General features: G+C 38.5%; 1 protein-coding gene across 2 annotated transcripts; it reads left to right on the plus strand.

Annotated features, from left to right (window-relative positions):
* The first annotated feature begins 25 nt into the window (after positions 1-25).
* On the plus strand, positions 26-19658 carry LOC135466826 (uncharacterized). Of its 2 annotated transcripts, XM_064744541.1 has the most exons (13): positions 26-112; positions 6829-6969; positions 8032-8134; positions 8586-8663; positions 9191-9302; positions 9770-9842; positions 10304-10377; positions 10502-10574; positions 10995-11072; positions 11927-14620; positions 14965-16307; positions 17227-17339; positions 18481-19658. In XM_064744541.1, exons 1-12 carry the CDS (start codon positions 98-100, stop codon positions 17336-17338), a joined length of 4896 nt encoding a protein of 1631 aa, XP_064600611.1. In that variant the 5' UTR covers positions 26-97; the 3' UTR covers position 17339; positions 18481-19658. The 2 variants fall into 2 exon arrangements, with proteins under 2 accessions (XP_064600611.1, XP_064600619.1); XM_064744549.1 differs by lacking the exon at positions 17227-17339.
* The last annotated feature ends 270 nt before the right edge of the window (positions 19659-19928 follow it).

Below are 19928 nucleotides of genomic sequence, written 5' to 3' on the forward strand. Positions count from 1 at the left end.
GGCGATGGCTTGTCAACGTGAGAGAGTTTGACAGGCCAAGATTTCACATTAAACCTCTCTCTGGATCTTTCGACCTTCAAGTGCTAAGTGCTGTAGTATGTCTGTTTTGAGAGTAAGTATATTTTTGTGATATAGTTACGGTTTCAGTCAGATTGCTTTTGATACAGGTCGATATGCAGTGGTATTGTTCCGGCGAGCCGGTGGTCGGCCGGTCGGTCGTTGTTGTAGGCGGTTGGAGGCACACAAGTCGAGGCTTGTCAATGCGTCGATCAGAGCTGTCACTTCTCCAAGTCCCACTGCCACACTACAGGCAGGACTTGTATTAGAGGCAAGGTGATTGCTTGTAGCTGGGTTGAAGGTATGCATGTTTATCTAGATAAGGATTGAGAAATATTGAATTAGGAAGTTAAATGTTTTGCCTACATCATGATGTAACTTCATTTAGGCCTAATCACGATTTATTACTTATTTTTGCTGTACATGCAGGGCTGTAGTGGGTAGTTCGAATAATGTGTAGGTCCTGCTTGTACCATGGAATGGTGTATGTTACCTGTGCTGGCCATAGTAGTTTTCGATTAAGGGGACTTTTAGCTCGAAACATTTTTGGCTTGTATCCAAAGTAACCCTACATGTACCACCACATAACTAATTTAATTAGCACATCAGGGAGTAAGGGACCTATTTTCTGCACACATTAAGTACTCTAGCTAACTGACAAATACAAGTATTTACAAACATTGATCATATTTTAAGCCTGGTACACCCAGGTGGATGATGCCAGTGGCAGGTGGTTGAGTCCGCCGGGACTGGTGACTCGAGTGTTCTCATGTGCACACCGGCGGTGATCGGAAAAGTTGGACACGTTTTAACTTTACCTGTTCCGACTGCCAGTGGCCATGTTCTCATACTGCTGTCATGTACCGCTGGTGGGGTACTGCCAGTTGTATGAGAACCAGTATAGTTTTCAGTTGATCCTAAAGCAAACAGAGACACAAACATGTGACAACTTAAGATTCTAGGAATATATATAGACGTAATAAATGGTACCACTGAGTATAGTTTAAATTAAGAGTGTTCAATGTCATTGTTGAAGATCACATCTGCAGTTCATGGGTGTTCCATGTCAGTATATATTTGCATGCAGTTCATTTAGCCATAATTTAAAAACACTTTGTTGGGCCTAACTCAACCCAATCAGAAAACATAGGAGTGGTTTTTGAGGGCATTAGTTAATTGTGATAGCCGCTTATGACAAATACAGAGATTTTAAAGAAACTGACATGCAGAGAAAAATTTAAGAAAACAACTTTTATCACAACCTGAATAAAAACCTTTAAAATTGAGCATTTTTTGGAGGGTTGGTAAAATTAGGCTTAATGGTGACATTGGTGTTGTTCAATATTAATGTTCACATCTGCAGTTCATGGGTGTTCATTGTCAGTGTTTGCATCTGCAATTCATGGGTGCTCCATGTGCATATTCACACCTGTAGTTCATGGGTGTTCCATGTCAGTGTTCACGTCTGCAGTTTTTGGGTGTTGCATGCCAGTGTTTACATCTGAGGTTCACAGATCTTCCGTGTCAGTTTCCACATCCACAGTTCATGGGTGTTCCATGTTAGTGTTCACATCTGCAGTTCATGCATGCTCCATCAGTGTTCACATCAGCAGTTCATGAGTGATCCATCTCAGTGTTCACATCTGCAGTTCATGGGTGTTCCATCTCAGTGTTCACATCTCCGGTTCATGGGTGTTCCATCTCAGTGTTCACATCTGCAGTTCATGGATGTTCCATCTCAGTGTTCACATCTTCAGTTCATGGGTGTTCCATCTCAATGTTCACATCTGCAGTTCATGGGTATTCCATCTCGGTGTTCACATCTACAGTTCATGGGTGTTCCATCTCAGTGTTCACATCTCCAGTTCATGGGTGTTTCATCTCGGTGTTCACATCTACAGTTCATGGGTATTCCATCTCAGTGTTCACATTTTCAGTTCATGGGTGTTCCATGTTAGTGTTCACATCTGTGATTCATGGGTGTTCCATGTTAGTGTTCACATCTGCAGTTCATGGGTGTTCCATGTTAGTGCTCATATCTGTAGTCACTAGTTTGTGAAAGGTATGCACTGTTTAAGTGGCATAGGCTATCTTTAAATTGTGTGCAGAGCAGCAAACCTGTGATACACATTCAGTAGTTATGTTGGAATGTGTCCAAAGTCAAACATCTAGGTAGACTTAGACCTGTTTGTAGACTTCAGTGTTTAAGGGAGCTTTGGATTACTCTACTGGAGCCTGTTGAATTTGAGGCCAATGGCAAACAAGCCATTTTGAATTTTGTATACTTAGAACTTTGTGAATGTGTAGCAGTATTTCTTCAGCCTCATGTGTCTAATCTGTATGAGAACAAGACACAAGGCTTCCAACTTTTGGAAGTTGCAATGGTAGTACTGTCCTCATGGTGGACATCTTGGATTTTTGCAACCAGCAACATGTGGATTATCACCTGTTTTTCCCCGGCCTCTGGCTGTTTTCCACCATAATGCTGGTCACCATCATAAATGAAATGTTCTTGAGTATAGCATAAAACTCCAATGAAATAAATAAATAAATAACAATTGTGCACAGAATTACTGGCACTTAGTACTACCTAACTGCAACAGGACTACCATCCTTTTGGTTGTAATCTTGAGCTTTTTTCTAAGTCCTTCTTGATGTGTTTGTCTTCTTCAGGCTTTCCTGTGAGTGGCTTTTAGATTAATATTGGTCCAAATAAAATTTTGATCGGTAATAAATTTAATTTGGTGAGTGTCTTAGACTTTAGGAAAAAGCAGTGACATGAATGTATATACCGGGACTGATTAAATGTGTGTGATTTTCTCACTCTTCTATTGAGCAATTGTCTTGCAGAATTTTTGATTGAGAAGAATGTTCATATGGTACCATTGGAGCCATCTCATGTTTTACTTGATTAATGTCTACCTTACTTCATTAATTTGTCCACAAATGATATAACTACAAAGTGCTACATGTATGTGGAAGTGTTAGGGAAAACATGAGTGCTTGTTCAAGCATAGCTGTTTATTTATTGTAATTGATACACTCAAAATCAATCATGCAAATGTATCAACAAAACGGACGATATTTTTTGGTCCGACAGTTTACATTGATGTGCTGTAGCCTGTGAGTCACATACAATATTTACCTTAAAAATTAGCCTTAAAAGATGCATTTTAGAGGATGGTCAAGGTAATAGAACATTACTTTTTGTGCTGAAACTTACATTTTTTTCTCTAGTATATCATCCTATTTTCCTTGGACCGTTCCAAAGTCAGTAGAATTCTCAGAATCAGGAAAACAGTTTTGGACGTAATTTTCCGTCAGAAACAGTATCGTTTACATGTGTGCTAAATTGACATAACACATGGAGTATGATATATTAACCATCAGTTGTGCTTGCAGCAATCGTTCCATATCACTTGATATCAACACAGGGAGAAAAGGGACGTATGTATCAGGCTAGATTCAGATCAGTCACTGGGAGGGGATGTTGGCTGCATAATTAATGCTATTGTGATGAAGTCACTGTGTGGTGGTTAGCCAGTTTGGAAAGGACATGTAATCATGCAGCCCATGATACAGTTTGTATATGAACAGTTTGGGTTTGGAGGGATAGTCAATACACATGGAAAAGTGCACTGGATGACAGAAAAAGTGTGCATTTAATACAAATAAATACATTTGCTGTAAAGAAAATTTGCAGGAAATGAATGTACATTTTACAGGCGAGTAATGGTCATAAAGTATTGTTCTTGGCTCTGAAATTCATTCATCATTCTTTCTCCAAACAAACCACAAAGGTGGTTTGAGGGATTTGTTTCATTTAGTCAAGGGCTAAGCCCATTTATTCTGAAGCATTATTTAAGATGCAGCTGTGTAGGTAATGGTATGTTGATATAGTGCTGGGCAAATGCTCGTCACACCATAGTGACTATACAGTCCTGTAGGCATATATTGATATTTATGTACTTCAGTCATATTGATATACAATAGTATTATGAATGTGCTTTTTGCTTGCTCAGCATTATTTGGTTTAGTCTGTGAAGTGCATGGATACCTTACGCTCCAGGACAGCGTAACATGTACAACAAGGTGTGGCTGCTCCGCAGAGCTCCAGGTATTGTTTCCACAGGTGCTGTGTATGTGAATATATGTGCCAAATAGGACGAATGCAAGAACTGGCTCAGGCGTTAAGCCACAGGCGAATGATTCGATCATTTCCCAAAGCTCTTCGGCAATTAAGTACAGGTCAATTTCTGACCAATCTGTAAGTCGATATCTCTTTTATGCACAGACGACCTGTCGTGTCAGTGTTGACATTACTCTATCGCCTTTCCTCCCGTGTTGTTAAGGTTGACAGCATTCACACACAAGTGACCAAGCATTATGTACAGATAAGTACAGGTCGCATTAAGGTATAAGCAGAGGACTGGTCAAACACCCCCAGGCTCTCAATGGGCTGTTTGAGTATAGACAAGCACTAACCAAACAATCAACAGATTTGTTCTTAAGGACTTACCTTTATGCTAAGATCTTAACAGTCAAAAGATTTCTGAATAAATCTTAGGCTATAGCTTTATATTTAAACTTTTATACACTTTTAGACTCTTGTTTGATTATCAACACCAGAATGGAGAAATCATTGGTTGACTCTGATAGAAAGCATATTGTCGTATGTGTATCAGTTGAAATTTTATATTCAGCCGGTCTATGTAATTGACACCTTACACAGGTGATAAGGTTTGAGTAAACATGTTTTACCTCAGATTTCACTCACTGCATTTGATGTTGTTGAGATGAAAAAATAAAACTGAGAGCTTTGATAAACAAGTAATTCATGCTTACATGATAATGTCAGATGTTAAAAACATTTAGTCTATAATCACACTTTCCAGCCAGTGTCCTCTTCTCTGCACAATTTATGAAAGGTCACAGAGGCAAACTGTCGCTAAGTCGCAATGGCGATTGTCATTCATGGAGACATAGATCATGTACACTGGCTTGTAGCTGTTATTGTAGGTGTTGGTGAAATTGGAAACTAATTAAATTCCGAGACTTTATTGCCTCAAAATTTATTTTGTCGTTTTATGTCACTGAGATTGGTTTTACCAAAGCATGACCCTTCACTTCTAGTGTACCTGGGAATTGTCTGCAATGCGCTGAAGCCTAAAGTCTTTGTGTGTTTTTTATGGCTAGGTTCTAGCCATGTAGAAATTATATAGTCCGTCTGTGTATTTACAAGCTGCGCCTTAAGAGCCCGTGGAAAGGGAGCGCACAATTGTCATATTATTCGTTTGTGGATGTATTGAGTACACTTTTCTGGGGATATTCAATCAATATATTATGAGCAGTCAGGCCAAAGTATTAGGCAGCCACAAAGCAAAGTACACAGGTACTTGTCAGAACATGTTTTCTTCTGTGTACTAAATAAATAATGCCACATACATAATACATACATATAATACTACCTTGACCATTACATGCTAACATTATAATCTTAGGGGTTGACTTCTTCTTCGGGTGTCTGACAGTTAAAGTGATTTTGTTATCATTGTTTAAATGGGGTGTGTAATGAAATTTAGTGTAAGATGCTGTTAAGTGGAAACTTGTCCACGTTCATTGTTTACCTTTGGTGAAATTATGACCTGCTTGACAGGAAAGTCAGGTAAATACTCTGGTTGATGCAAACATGCCACCTGAACAGCGCTGATTTTTATTTCACGCTGAATAAAATGAACATTTATTCACCCTTTCGTATGGTGATGTGTCAGAAGAATTATTTTATACACACCTATGGCTAGGGAACAAGTTTTCATTACAAAGAGGATAAGTGAATAGCATTAACCTACTTGTACCTGGCTTTTCAGTCTGTGAATTTAGACTAATCTCTGATAGTTTACTTTAATTTCTACCTGGGTAGATTTCCCATTTAACCTTGTGACAGTGACAGAGTAGGCCTGTTCCAGCAAGTTGCTACATGCTTTGGTCACTTTCTCCTGGTGGGATCGAGAGTTATCTCCCCCTTTACAATGATTAACAGCCCTACATGTGGGAACATGTTATCTGTTGTTAATTAAGTTAGACTAATAAACAGTGGGAGTTCACCTGGTCAGTATAGCCAATCTCTAGCTCCGTGCAACACACTTATTATAGCTATCATAGGATAAGGGTAAGGGTTATGTCAGGTTCACTCACCGATTAACCTTAAAATGTACCGTAGTAAACATGGTATAAGCTACCCAAGTCATGAGAGGGATGACGTCATCAAGCTTTTCATTTTGAATTGTAGGTCAGAGTTCAAAAGTAGGCCGCTGAACTGAAAGTAATTAGGTCACAATTACTACTGATTTAAATAGTTAGAATATTCAAAGTAGGCAGCTATGGGGATGGCAGTAGGCAGCTGTCTGCAGCCTGCTACTTGCCCTTTATGAACACTCTGCATCATGTGTACTTATATCAATATTGAGCTGTATCATGCACATATTTCATATTCTGGTGTTTAACCAAAAAAAATATGTCAATGGATGCATTTGAAATTTAGACTTGTAATGTTCTGGAGACGTTTTTAACACATACCAGTGTGTACCTGAAACATTTGATCATTTGTGAATATCTTTCTTCAGTTATAAGTATTGCAAATGTATGTTTAAATGTTTACACTGCATGTATATCATGTGCCGCCTGGAATTGATCTTTTCAGCATAAGTAAGTGTAAATCAATGTTTATTAGAAACCCGATGTTAACCTTTCACCTGTGTTTTGATTGGACAGGTGTATCTGAACTGGGTGAACTCTGTACTAAGCGACACAGGGCGGCAGGTGGAGGGACTAGCTGACGTCCAGAAAGGGGAGGTGTTGTGTCAACTGCTCAATATCCTTAGTCCTGGAGCAGATCTTCACTACACAGTCACAGTATGTCAGTAGTTTCATATGAATTGTATTTTACAAACCATCTATCATATCTTCTCTACAGTGTACATGTATATGTATGTGAACTTCACTGACCAAGAGCTCTTACTAACTCATTCTGTTAAAATTAAAAATATTACTCTTCAGCAGTCAATTAACACTTGATGACTACTCAAATCAAGATGAGGCATAGGTTTGTTGGATTTCTGGCAAATTCTGCTGTTGAAATCATTATTCTTGAGTGTGATATAAAAAATATATCCACTAATATACCAAACTTCCATTTTCATTCACTGAGATTAAAAACAATTTATAAAAACATTTTTCACTTTTTTATTCCCATGTCCACTTCATTAATTGAACAGTGATCTTGAGGTTTGACTTAAAAAATGCCAGATTTTTTGGATCTGATATACATGTATTTCCTGGAGGAATACTTCATAAGCTATATCCATGTATGAACATGTATGACTTCTGTGGCTAGATCAATTTACACAAATTTTACTGACGCCATTGAAGAATTACGTCCAAGGTCTTCAGAGCACACACACAGTCTCAAGCAGATTTTGTAATTCTATGTAAAGATTGCAGAGTTTGAAATAATAAAAGGAATTCTTACTTACGTAGAATTAAATACAACTATGCAGAACAAATCCTTTGATTTGCCCCAATACTACATGTTTTCACAAATGCTCTTTGCAAAGCATACTCAAATTTGCATGGGACTTGTATTCTGGGATTAGCCGTAGCATTAATGGTAACTCATTACAACATATTTAAGGTGGAACGTGCCGTGCATGATAAAAGACCTTTACAATACAGGTGAAAATTTATCAAATTACCTTCCCAAGAACACCTTTATTTAGTGATAAGGTTATCTTTTGTAATTGGTTTATTATTTGGATGTTTGAAACAAAGAAACAATGTAGCTAAGCAGTGGCTTAGTTTTGTCAGTGGCTAGTTTGGAGAATGTAATATCCTACCCATGAGGAATTAGGCATTAAGATCTAAGAGGATTTAACATACCCAGCTAGAACTGACCTGTATACCTACTGACTGTTACAGGCTGGGGGTGAGGTAGAGGGGCAGGGGACGATTCTCAGGTACCTGGACCAGGTCATTTCCTACCTGACCAAGCATGGAGTAAAGCTCAGTTTGACCAGTCAAGGTAACTGACTTATATATATATATATATATATATGTACCAGCAATTCTAGTATACACAGCCATAGCACCATGTAACACAAGTTATCTGTAGATACTATTCCAGAATACTTGTGCACCTGTTGACAGTTATTGTCTCTGATTACATATAATGACTATAATATAAATGCATACCACAAGGTAACCTAACCTTGTCATTTGACAGTTTGTTTTTTAAATCCAACTATCTGGAGCGATCACCTCATGTAAATTTGCCTGCTGTCTTATTCATGCGGTTGTCTACGTTCGTTGATTTTGTCAGTTTGTTATTTTGTGTTTGTGCTACCCTAAATAACAACCCTTCACCATGCTTACATGTATACTACAGCACTGTGCTGAACAGTTGTATGTAGGTTAAGAATAATTGGAATATCTTTTTGGATGCATACTGTAATGGTTTTTGTATCAATTTTCAGATGTTATTCAGGGAGATGTGAAGTCCATATTGGACCTTTTGTGGGCTATCATACTTCATTTTACAGTCCATAATCCAAGTAGGCATGACCTTCCGAGCATGTAATCATTCCATAATAGATTGTCATTCACTTGCCTTATCTCTTATACTGCTAGATAGCAAAAGGGGATTTTCAGATAAAAGAAATATTTCATGGCCTTTATTTGCTTCTAAAAATACAGTTGTAACCTTTGTACTTTGTTATAGTCACACCTGTTTGAAAGAATATTTGTTCATGAACTAAGCCATAATTAATTTAGTTACCGGTACATGTATTTATTTAATATTATCTATTTGCATTTAGGAATACCGAGAAAATACAGTTGTAACTTTTGTACGTTGTCATAGTCACACATGTTTGAGAGAATATTTTTTCATGAACTAAGCCATAATTAATTTAGTTACCTGTAAACGTACTTATTTAATATTATCTATTTGCATTCATTCTGGTCAGCTTACATATACCTTTAAGCCGAGTTACCTGTAAGTATGGTGTCAAGTAAAGATATTAAGTGTGAGATTCAGCATTGATGTAATAAAGAGTAACATTATACGATTCTTTCTCAGAAAGAAGTGTTGATAAAAGAACCATCAGAAATGGGAAGAAATTGATTCTGAAGTGGTGTTGTAAACAACTGCCATCAGGAGTCTGGAACCCGCAGAAAACTGTGACAAACAAGTGAGTGCATGTGAGGGAAGCTGTCATTATTTGTGGTGGTTTATCTGTTGTTAACATCATGCTACTGTTCCTCACTCACTCACTGAACAGACACAGTTGACATCTGTGATTGGTCACACAGTTTGCATTGTTTTGTTTTTACAATAATTGGTTAATGGTTTATCACTGTGTGATGACCAATTAGTATTTCGCTGTCTTTGAAAGTTTTAAAGAATGTAGATAATTGGAAGAATTGATAAATCACTGACTTCTGATTACCAGTATAGCACATTGCACACATAGGTAACATGTACATGCAAAACAGAATGACTGAAAAAAGTTAAGGCGACATGTCTGCCAAATTTGTGTATAATTGGGCAAGAAAACACAGGCAATGTGTAATAGTCAGTCAAAAATTAAAGCTGATTTGTTTGCTTTTGTCTCATGCTGTGACACAACTTTTCTTCAGGATTTTGTTCTGATTTCAGCCTTTGTAGTCATGAGAACTTTTCGAAGCTTCTGCAGCAAGTTTGTGGCAGTCCAGTGAAGAGCACTACAGAGGTAGGAGATATGTTACTTAGTTTCCAGGCACATGTTACTATTGGTTCAGAAACTGTCATGTTCACAATTTTGCTGTGATAAAATTTGCAGATGTATGTTCTAGACGAAAGTCTTGATCATTGTGGGACATTTTTGTCAGTAGGGTAGAAGATATAGTACAGGTCTTCAAATTTATTTGTTCTGAATGTAATTTATAACCTCAGGAACACTCAATTTTTCTGTATAGTTATTTATCTAATCATTGGCTTTGCGGAAAAGCTTATAGCGTATTGAAGAATGGTGCATTCATAAATCTCTCATAATTCAAGCTGCATTTCCATATGTAACCAATATATACCGTGGATTCCTAATGGCGAAGGTATTGATTGCTGCGATATGTGTGTGCAGAGGGACTTGTGAAACAGGAACCTGCCAAAAATAAATGATAAGTGTGTAATAAATTCATTACTTTTGTCTGTCAGGATAAAGAAGAACAGATTCTGAGTCTGCTGTCTCAAGTGGAATCGAAATACAAAGTCAAAGGGGAGATAATCAAGTAAGTATGTGAAGCTCATAACATTTCATAATTAATTGAGTATTTATGTTGGAGAAGTTCATGGTTTAAATTAATAATTGTGTAGTGTATACCACATGATTATCTCCGATGTTCTGTGTTGCAGACCTAAGGAGTTACTAGATGGTACAATAGAGGACCATGACCTGTTGATATACATTGCTCTGCTGCGTTGGAGGGTAAGCCCAATTTTACTCTAATGTCAGTCTTATAGCTATTTTTTAAATTTATTTTATTTATTTATTTGATTGGTGTTATTTTTTTTAACTGATCATGCTTTATTTGATTTATTCAAATGTTACTTATGTTTAGGATTTCATACCAAAGCGGTTAATTAAATATTCAATTCAGAATAGTGATATCATAAAGATGACATAATGTGCAGTGGAGGATTTCAATGCTGTTGTTGTAGAAACATTTGTCTGATGTCCTGTTTGACACATTTCCTTGATTAGCAGAGTGTTATTCATCCATATTGGCAGTACATGTATATAATAATTTATATGTTTATCAGATAGATAACATCTGCATGGCCATTCTTATACAGTATGTGCAAAAGATAAGAGACACCAGGAAGTAATATTTTATGTTTTGTACAGATAGGAGAGACACAGGATTCAGAGAGCTCGTCGGAAGAAAATAGCACAAGGACAAGCGATGCTCTGCAAGATAACTCGGTAATAAGTAACTCAGTAATGTACAGATTACATTTTGTTGTACATGAGCTTATTCTCCAATCAGACGGAGGTACTAAGCATTGTTATTGGCATGACGTGACCATTAAATCTCGGTTTATTTTTATCCGGACTGAGAATTAGTTGTATGTTAACATGCACACAATTGTACTGGCATGGCTGTTCTGGATAACTGAGATTTGCATATCAGTATTCAAATCAACCCCACACTGGTTCAGCATCAGTTTTACATCAGGAGTTTAGTTCCTAGTTAGATGCCGTAGTTTACTTCGGGCTCTGTTTGGTTTCCATTTCTTTTCATCTGACTGCTGCCGTATTGAAATGTTTTCAGCTGTAAAACCTGATAAAGTACATGATGAGCTCTATAAAAGATAACTCTATAAAACTGTTCTACTGGACAATGTATATTATTTACTGACGTTGGGGTGACAGCCTATCACCTTGAACAGAGTAAGGTGTTAAACAAAAAGAATTCCTGTTTATACTAAAACAATTTGCCACCAATTCAGGATGTGTCAGGTCTGGTGAATTCCCATTTTTGTATAAAAAGGAATTCTTTAACACTTACTCTGTTGAAGTCGATAGGTTGTCGCCTCAGTAAATAATATACATTGTCCAGTAGAACAGTTTTATAATGTTATCTTTTATAGCATATTAACCTGGATGTCTGAAAATCTACATTCCTATATATGTGATGAGTAGATTCCAATGTTGTGTTAAAATAGAAAATTTGTTATTTAAACATCTATGTCACTGTACTGGTTTTCTCAATTGTTATTGTCAACACATTATTGTTTTCTCCTTAGTAACTTTTGGAAATTGTTGTGTTTTGTCAGAGTTTTCATCCGAGTGATCTAGGAAGAAGAATCTACCCCATGTCCACAGAAGACAACCAGTCTGGTGTGCCACTGTCGGTTATGCTTAAAAGTTACACTAATGGACAAGATAATAACCACAGTTACATGAACAAAATGTCTGATAAGAAATTTGTCACTTTCTCTGGTGAGAATGATAGTCTGCTTGAGAAAGGAAAAAACTGTTCAGCAGGAAGTCTGAGGCTTTCGAGGCCTAACAGTGCACCTACATCAAGATTTTCAGGTTCAGAAAGCAACACTTCTGGAAAAAGTGGCGCTGGCAGATTTGTCAGAAGTTTTTCTCCTTCACGGTATGCAAAAAGTTTCGAAATTCCAGCAGACAAAAAGAAGGAGTTGGAAAACAGAAGTGTGAAGATTAATGGGCAAGTATCTGGTGTCATTACTCCTCCGCTAGGGGGCCACACATCAGACACCAACGGCTTCTCAGAGGACACATCTGATTGGCTGTCTTCAGACATGGAGTACCAAGGAAACACTGATAAGGGAATCGTTAGAGATACTATCAATTTAAAGGTAAAAGAAGTAGTCACAGGATGTGAAGCAAAGTCACTTGAGAGTGAAAAGTCCAGAGATAATCCAACATGCAGTGATAGCCATTGTAACCAAACCAGACTCCCTTCAACCAATAATCCAGGAATTAAAGGATACCAAAATGGAGAGCCAAAGAATAATTTCAGAATCCCCGTAGGTGGCGTACCATTGTTTGGGATGACACCTGGCGCACCCATGTCATCGGGGGTAAGTGGAGGAGTGCCGCTGTTCTTGTTACCAGGGCACGGCCCTGAAGTGGCACGACTACTGGAGGTTCTCCAACAACAACAACATACCCGTCAGACATTGGCTGACATGACAGACGGGGCAGTCTCATTGGGTGACACATCTCAATTTGAGACAAGTGAGAGGATCTCAGAAGGGGACTACACAGAGTACTCAAACATTGGAGACGAAACTTCCTCATCCAGTGATTCTCGGGGAAAGCTTGAGAAAAACCATTCTCAGGATAGCTCTGAGGCAGAACTGAAACACCTTGGAGGTAGTCGGACTCCTAGTGAGGATCTAGCTCACTACATGTCTAGAGAATCTCGCTTAACAGATCCCCAGCGTCTGACAGATTCGGGGTGTGAATCTCAAAGTCGACCCGAGTCTAATCAGGGATGTAAGATCCAGGAAGATGAAAGTCTGAAGAAAATCCGACTGTTAAGAGAATCTTTGCAAAAACCTATGGAAGATGATAAATTAAATGACAGGTCTTTCGGATCTGGGGATCTTCACATGGATGACTTAAGCTCAGGAAGAAGAGGGAATGTTTCTCCAGGAATGTCTTCCCTGGAAACAAAACCATTAGCACCTAAATGTAAACCAGAACAGCATTTTACAAGACGATTGATAGAAGATGTTGATGAATACAGAAGTAAGAACAACACATCTGGTGATGGCTACAGAGAAAGAGCAGAAAGATTCCCAAAAGGTGAAAAGCAGTTTGATAAAGACTTGGTTCATCTCTTGACTGATGAGATAAGAAACCTGAAATCAAAGGTTCTTACTTTGGAAAGATCTCAGGAAGGAACGGGGCCTGACAGTTTGGAGCAGCAGGAGCGAGGCAGGAACACAGAAAGGAGCCGTTTGCCAAAAGGCCCCTCAAAGAGATCCTCACGTGAGTCACCTCCAAGATCTCTGTTACGCTCTCCAGAACGTACTAGTCTCTCCAGCATAGAGGCCAGCAGGAGAGCTCGAGACACTGTCAGTGATCTCCTAGTTACTATGCAAAGTCCTTTAAGTCGGAAGACTGCTGAAGATGATATAGACCAAAGATCCCGCCGAGACTTGAGCAGACGGCCATTGTTATCATATCATGGGTTTGGGCGATCATTATCAGAAGATAGACTTCACAGGAATCAGTGTCGCCGAAGAGAAAATCATTCACCAGTTGATGATTGGAGGTCTAGAAGTTTCCATGGACACAGTGAACAAAGTCAGGATCCTGACTATTATCGTGAAGCCCGCTCCAGAAGTTTGCAAGATCTTTCGGGAAGGAAGATTCCCACGGGCATACTGATGGATGATGAGCTGATTGTAAAGCCTCCATCTGCAGCACCCATCAAATATGGTTACAGCAGCCCCATACAGAAAGTCTCCTCTGACATTTGGGGTGTGGACATAAAAGATTTGGACAGTCTAGAACCTGGAAGGCAGGAAAAATGGAAGCGGCTGACAGAGCCCAAGAAATTCATGACTGACAGTCAAATCATCGAGCTCAAGCAATGTCTGGCCAGCGCTACAATGGAGAATGAAATCCTGCATGCCAAGGTGGGCAATGCCAGTCATGAGATAGGTGAAAAGATGACCAAAATGGCCCAAGTTTTAGAGGAAACCAAGCTGTCCTTGATTAAGACTCAGGCCGAGAATGAAGAGTTGCACACTCAGTTGAACAGAGAAAGGTTAAGGTCAGACACTTTAGAGGTCAGGGTGGCTGACCTTGAAGGCTCTCTGACCAAGTCAAGGTCAGATTGTGAGCGTCTTGAACAGGAGCTTGAAGAGGCACGGACCCTGTTGGGTGGGACCGACGCTGATGGTATTCACAAGGTGGAACAGGAGAATTATCAGTTAAAGAGACAACTTAATGTCAGCAAACAAGAACAGAAGAAAACTAAAGAGGTAAGTGTCTGCAGTTGCTTTTCTTCACAAGCCTGTTGTAGGTGAAGGCCAAACTTTTAGATATCACAAATAATAGTTTTGAAAAACATTCACTCCTTCCAGTGTAAAAATGTATCCTTATCCTTAAATCACAGTGTATGAAAGTATGTCACAGTAAAGTAAGGTAAAATCTAAAAGCCTTGCTTATTGACATGAACATATATAAACCACATTATTACAGTATAAACGAGCTGTGTATTGGTAGTATGTTAAGCTGTTTTTCTTTACACTCAACCATCTAACAATTTGAAAAATTGTGCAATACATTTAGCGTTTTACCTTTACTTTGCCTTTGTTATTTGCAGGAGCTAGAGAGCATGAAAGTGAGCCGGGACCGAGCCCATTCTGCTGTGAAGGATCTGCAGGTTAAGCTTGATGACACAAGAGAAGAGAACCACTTCCTAAGCCAAGAAATCAATGAGGTCAAAACACAGGAACGATCTTACAGGAAAACAGCGACACTTCTGACACGGGCTGCAGATATCAAAGAGAGGTTTTCCAACAGGGATGAGAAAATGAGTGCTATCACTACCGAGGATCGACTCCAAGCTGATCGGATTCATTCCTTCTCCCCCGCCACCCCTGCACACACCTATACCACATCTACACCATACTCTAAGCTGAAGAGTTCTGAGCCCTTGATGACGAGTAGTCCCTCCAGGGGGCACTTTATACCACGATCTGTCTCCCCAACAGATATCAGCCCAGTAAAGAACTACCCATCAAGACCCAAATCCTACAACTATGAGGAGATTTCGCCCGCTGTCAAGTCATCCTTCAGAGAAATCTACCCACATCGCAGAGGAAAGACTTCAGCCCTCCATACAAGAGATGCTTTTCAAGATGTTACCCCAGGGGATGAAGGGCGTATGAAGTGGTCTCTGACCGGTCAGCTTAACTACTCAGACAGTGACCTGGGTGAGAGTCAAGCAGAGAAGCCATATATAGATGGGTACATGGACAGTCGGCCACCCCACCGTGACCCACTGAGAGAATCCCAAACCTCACATACGTCAAGGTCACGCCAAGGTGGAAGCAGAAGTTATGCCGAAGAAATAGAAAATCTCAAGTCCCACCTCTCCCGGTCATATCTCAGTGAGGACAATGGGCCTCGACAAAGACCTCGCTCAACAGATCCTCATTCCTTAGCACTGCATCATCATTCAGGGCTCAACAACAGTTACCATGGCAACTCAGGGTATGACTGGGAAATGAGAACTCCTCAAGGGAGATCACTGAGTGAGTTTACTCCACAGAGACCGTTCAAAGCTGCAGGCCGTTCTCCAGTAAGAAGTAGTGGTCCAGTCCGAGGAATTCTCAAACCTGCCAGTAGCGATCAGGACCTCAGGAGAATTGGCAGGAGTTCTCCACCCAGCCGGCGGAGTGCTAGTCCTAATGTCACCTTCAACATGGAGGTTGCATCACGAGCCATCTCCCCACAGAGTACGATCAGTCGCCATGAGACGGTGGGACATCTGAGAGGCCATTCGCATTCCGGAGGGGTTCCACTGTTTGGGGTTCCAGCCCGTCGCTATGGCATCGTTCGAAATCTAAACGATGAGTTTGAAGACGAGGAACCAGTCCGAGACTCTGAGAACCATTCAATTCAGGGGTTCCGTGCCAAGAACTGGTTTGAAAATAAAAACAGGTAAGGAATCTTTACCCAGTTCACACATTTTTAACAGCTTCTACCATAAGTTGATGTTTTAAAACTGTTGTCAGTAGTGGTTAAGATACATGTAGTAAGGTGAAACTGTTTAGTGCTCTGGCAAGTCTAAATCTATGCTCTGTTATTATAATCCTCTAATATATTTGGTATATTTTCTCTTTTATCACATGTCTTGAATGACTTGAATGTTTTGTTGTAGTGAGTATAGGTATTCTATCTGCTCCTGACTATTCCCTTGTCACCTGAATGATGGCTCTGAATGTAAATAAATGTTGTACAGTACAATATGTACGTAACCACCAGTATATTTTTTCTTGTGAAAAATATAATGGGTGGACAAGTACATACAAATGCATGTACATGTAGCTAAAACTTTTTGACCTATTTCTTGTAATCATTGTATTGAGTGTTACTGGTAGTTTTGCATTTTCTCAAATTTAAACATGGAAATAGCTACAGAGTGCTTTGTCAACACTCTTCATTCTATCACTATATAGGTATAATGGAAAGAGAGAAAATTCAGGGAATTTTTGAGGCCGCATGCACAAATAAGTTAACAAACTGGCTAACAAAGCAAACCAGAACTTTGACATTGATTGACTGAACTATTAGAACTCTCAAATCTGTTTATGTAAATTTTGTCTCCTGGCAGTAAACTAAGCTAGCATTTTACCTGTATAATCCAGGACTTAGCAATGGCACCACTTCACAAAATATACCTTTTTTATACTGTGTTTTAGTCTCGATAATTGATTTTTTGAGGGCTACACTGTCTTTCTTGAAATAAAATTTTGCAGACAAAAGACTGATTTTCTGCAGTGGTGCGTTTTACTGGGTTACCTCCCTTGTTTCCTCACTAACTTCCCCCCTCTCTCTGTCTTCCTGTGTTTCCCGTCAGCTGTGACGCCTCTGTACTAACCATGGACCAGCGGCAGTTCGCTGATTTCCTCATTGATAAATACCTGAACCATCGTGTACCCTACCTGGACTCGGCCTGTCCCAGTGTCTAAGGTACTGCTCAGGTGTGTCTGTTCCACATAAACCAGCTGTCATTCAGTAACTATATTATTCCATTGTGCTGTACGTGTATCTTACCTAATGATACCTCTGTCTACTAAATTTATTGTCAAGATATAACTTTGCATATGTATACATGTACGCTAAAGTGGTTTTGAAAATACATGTTAAATTAATATGTGCATGCAAATTTATATACTGATCTTATATATTTGTTCAATTTGGCATCTGAAGAAAAAAATCATATATATTTTTCTTCACCTTCACGTTAATAAAAGCATCTATCATAGCTTGTAATGTACTGTGCTTTCTTAAAGTCTTAATAGCTTAATTATGCTAAAGATTATTCAAAAGTTGTATCATATGAATTTATGTCCTCAATTTACAGTATTGGTTAGCTGATATAAAGTGGAGTGAAAGAGAAATATGTAATTTAAAATTTAAACCAAACACGTTTCATGAGATCTGTTATGATCCCACAAACCCAAACACATATGAGATCTATTATCATCCCACAAACCCAAACATGTATCATGAGATCTGTTATCATCCCACTAACTTACGAGTTGTAACTTCCCCATGCAGCTCAACATGGTAAGCTGGGTTTTGTAAGAAATCCATCATAATGGCTGTCTTTTTTTTTTTTTTTTTTTTTTTGTCTTTGTACCATTAACATAATTACCTATCTTTTGCGCAAGTCTTTGGTGTTTGTTGTTTGTTTTTCCATGTGCTTATAATGATGAAATTATATAGTGCGAGTTGAGGCCCATGGTGGTTAGCATGCCAGCGCGGCGCTATGACCGAGGAGCCTCTCACCAATATGGTCATTGTAAGTTCAAGTCCAGCTCATGTTGGCTTCCTCTCCAGTCGAATGTGGGCAGGCCTTCTAGCAAGCTGCGAATGGTCATGGGTTTTTTCCTGGGCTCTTCCCGGTTTCCTCCCACCATAATGCTGGCTGCCATCATCTACATACATATACATGTATGTGGACTATTCTTGAGCACAGTGTAAAACACCAATCAAATAAATGAATAAATAATGGTCTAATTTTTTAATAAACTTCTCACAGGTACGCATGAGTTGCTAAATGCCCGAAATGCTTAAGAATTTTTTTTTTTTTCTTTTTAATTTGCAGAGATTTGAGGCACAGAGTTTGCTAAGAAGTGTGATGTTTATTTGTGGCAGCAGCCAATGTACATTTGGAGGTCCAGTGGATAAGCAGCATTCACAAAGGAACATTCAAGTTGAAATTGTAGTCCACTAATATAAAAGCTCTGTATGTGGCTTACAGGAATTTGAAAAAAAAAAGGGAATACAGACGGAAGGGGGAGGAGGTCTTTTTGTTATGAAATACAATGTTAGTGAGTTGTCCCCGTTTGTGAATTTTGAAGAGAATGATAAAGTTATTACATAATTGTGATATTTATATGTGCATGTACTATGCATAACTGCTATTGCTGTTTCCTGTATTAACCCTACAAAAACACCTATGCTAACGATGCCTGTATGCAAATGAGTAGTACTGGGCTTCAGCAGACGCGTCAGTATTATAGCATGTATAAGTTAATGAGGGTATGTCAGTACTAGACTGCACGGCAGTATTAAATGTCATACAATTAGTACTGTGGTTGTTCCGTCATTGTTGGGTAAGGAGTTTTTTGGAAGGCTTCCAATTCTGCATTGTTATGCTGGCCTTTGTATTAACCAGATACTGTCATATCATTGGTTAGGTCCTAAATGATGCCACTGTCAAGATTAGAATGTTATAGACTGCTGAGTATTAGGGTTACGGTTGCAGTGGGCTTCATACTGTACGATTCACGTCAATGCAGGACAAAATTGTCTCTTGTGGACAAGATACAGATATATGTATCAAAGAAAAACAAACGAATAGCGACATGTATGTGCGCAAATAAAATGTATGTTAGAATGGAATTCTACCTCAAAACATTATGAGTTTTGAATTTCAATTTTTCTGGTATCTTTCTGAGAGCTCTGTTGTTTTGTTCATTACCTTATTATGGTACTCGTGGAGGAATTAGCCAACTGCATTTTTCATTATTTACATGTAAGTTTGATTTTAATATTGTGCTGTAAGTTCTTGCATGTTATATGTTAAATGTTATAACCACTTTTGTATTCCTTTTTACTTATGACATAATATATGTTTGTATATATTAGATATGTGCACATATTACAACTGTAGCATAAGGGCACTTATGTTTATGATGGTATTGTTTTGATGTTTAAATTTTAATGAAATTTACATGTAATTATTACCAGTCTGACTGGTGCTGATTAGAGCAAAAGCTGTGATACAAGTTTAGATTCGTAGTAGTTTATTTATTATTGTATGTATACATACATACATATATATCTTTTATATATATGTGTGTATATATATATATATATATATATATATATATATATATATATATATTCCCCTTCCTTTAACCTTTAATTGTATGTAAAAAATATTTCGTCAACATTTGTATCTTCAAACATTTCTGAATAATGTTCCAGCTTGTATCATTCCAAATACGTAATAGAAATCATTTTGTGAGCTCTTTAATCCTCTGGTTT

Source organism: Liolophura sinensis, chromosome 1 (assembly GCF_032854445.1).
Source record: "Liolophura sinensis isolate JHLJ2023 chromosome 1, CUHK_Ljap_v2, whole genome shotgun sequence".
Taxonomy (NCBI): Eukaryota; Metazoa; Mollusca; class Polyplacophora; order Chitonida; family Chitonidae; genus Liolophura; species Liolophura sinensis.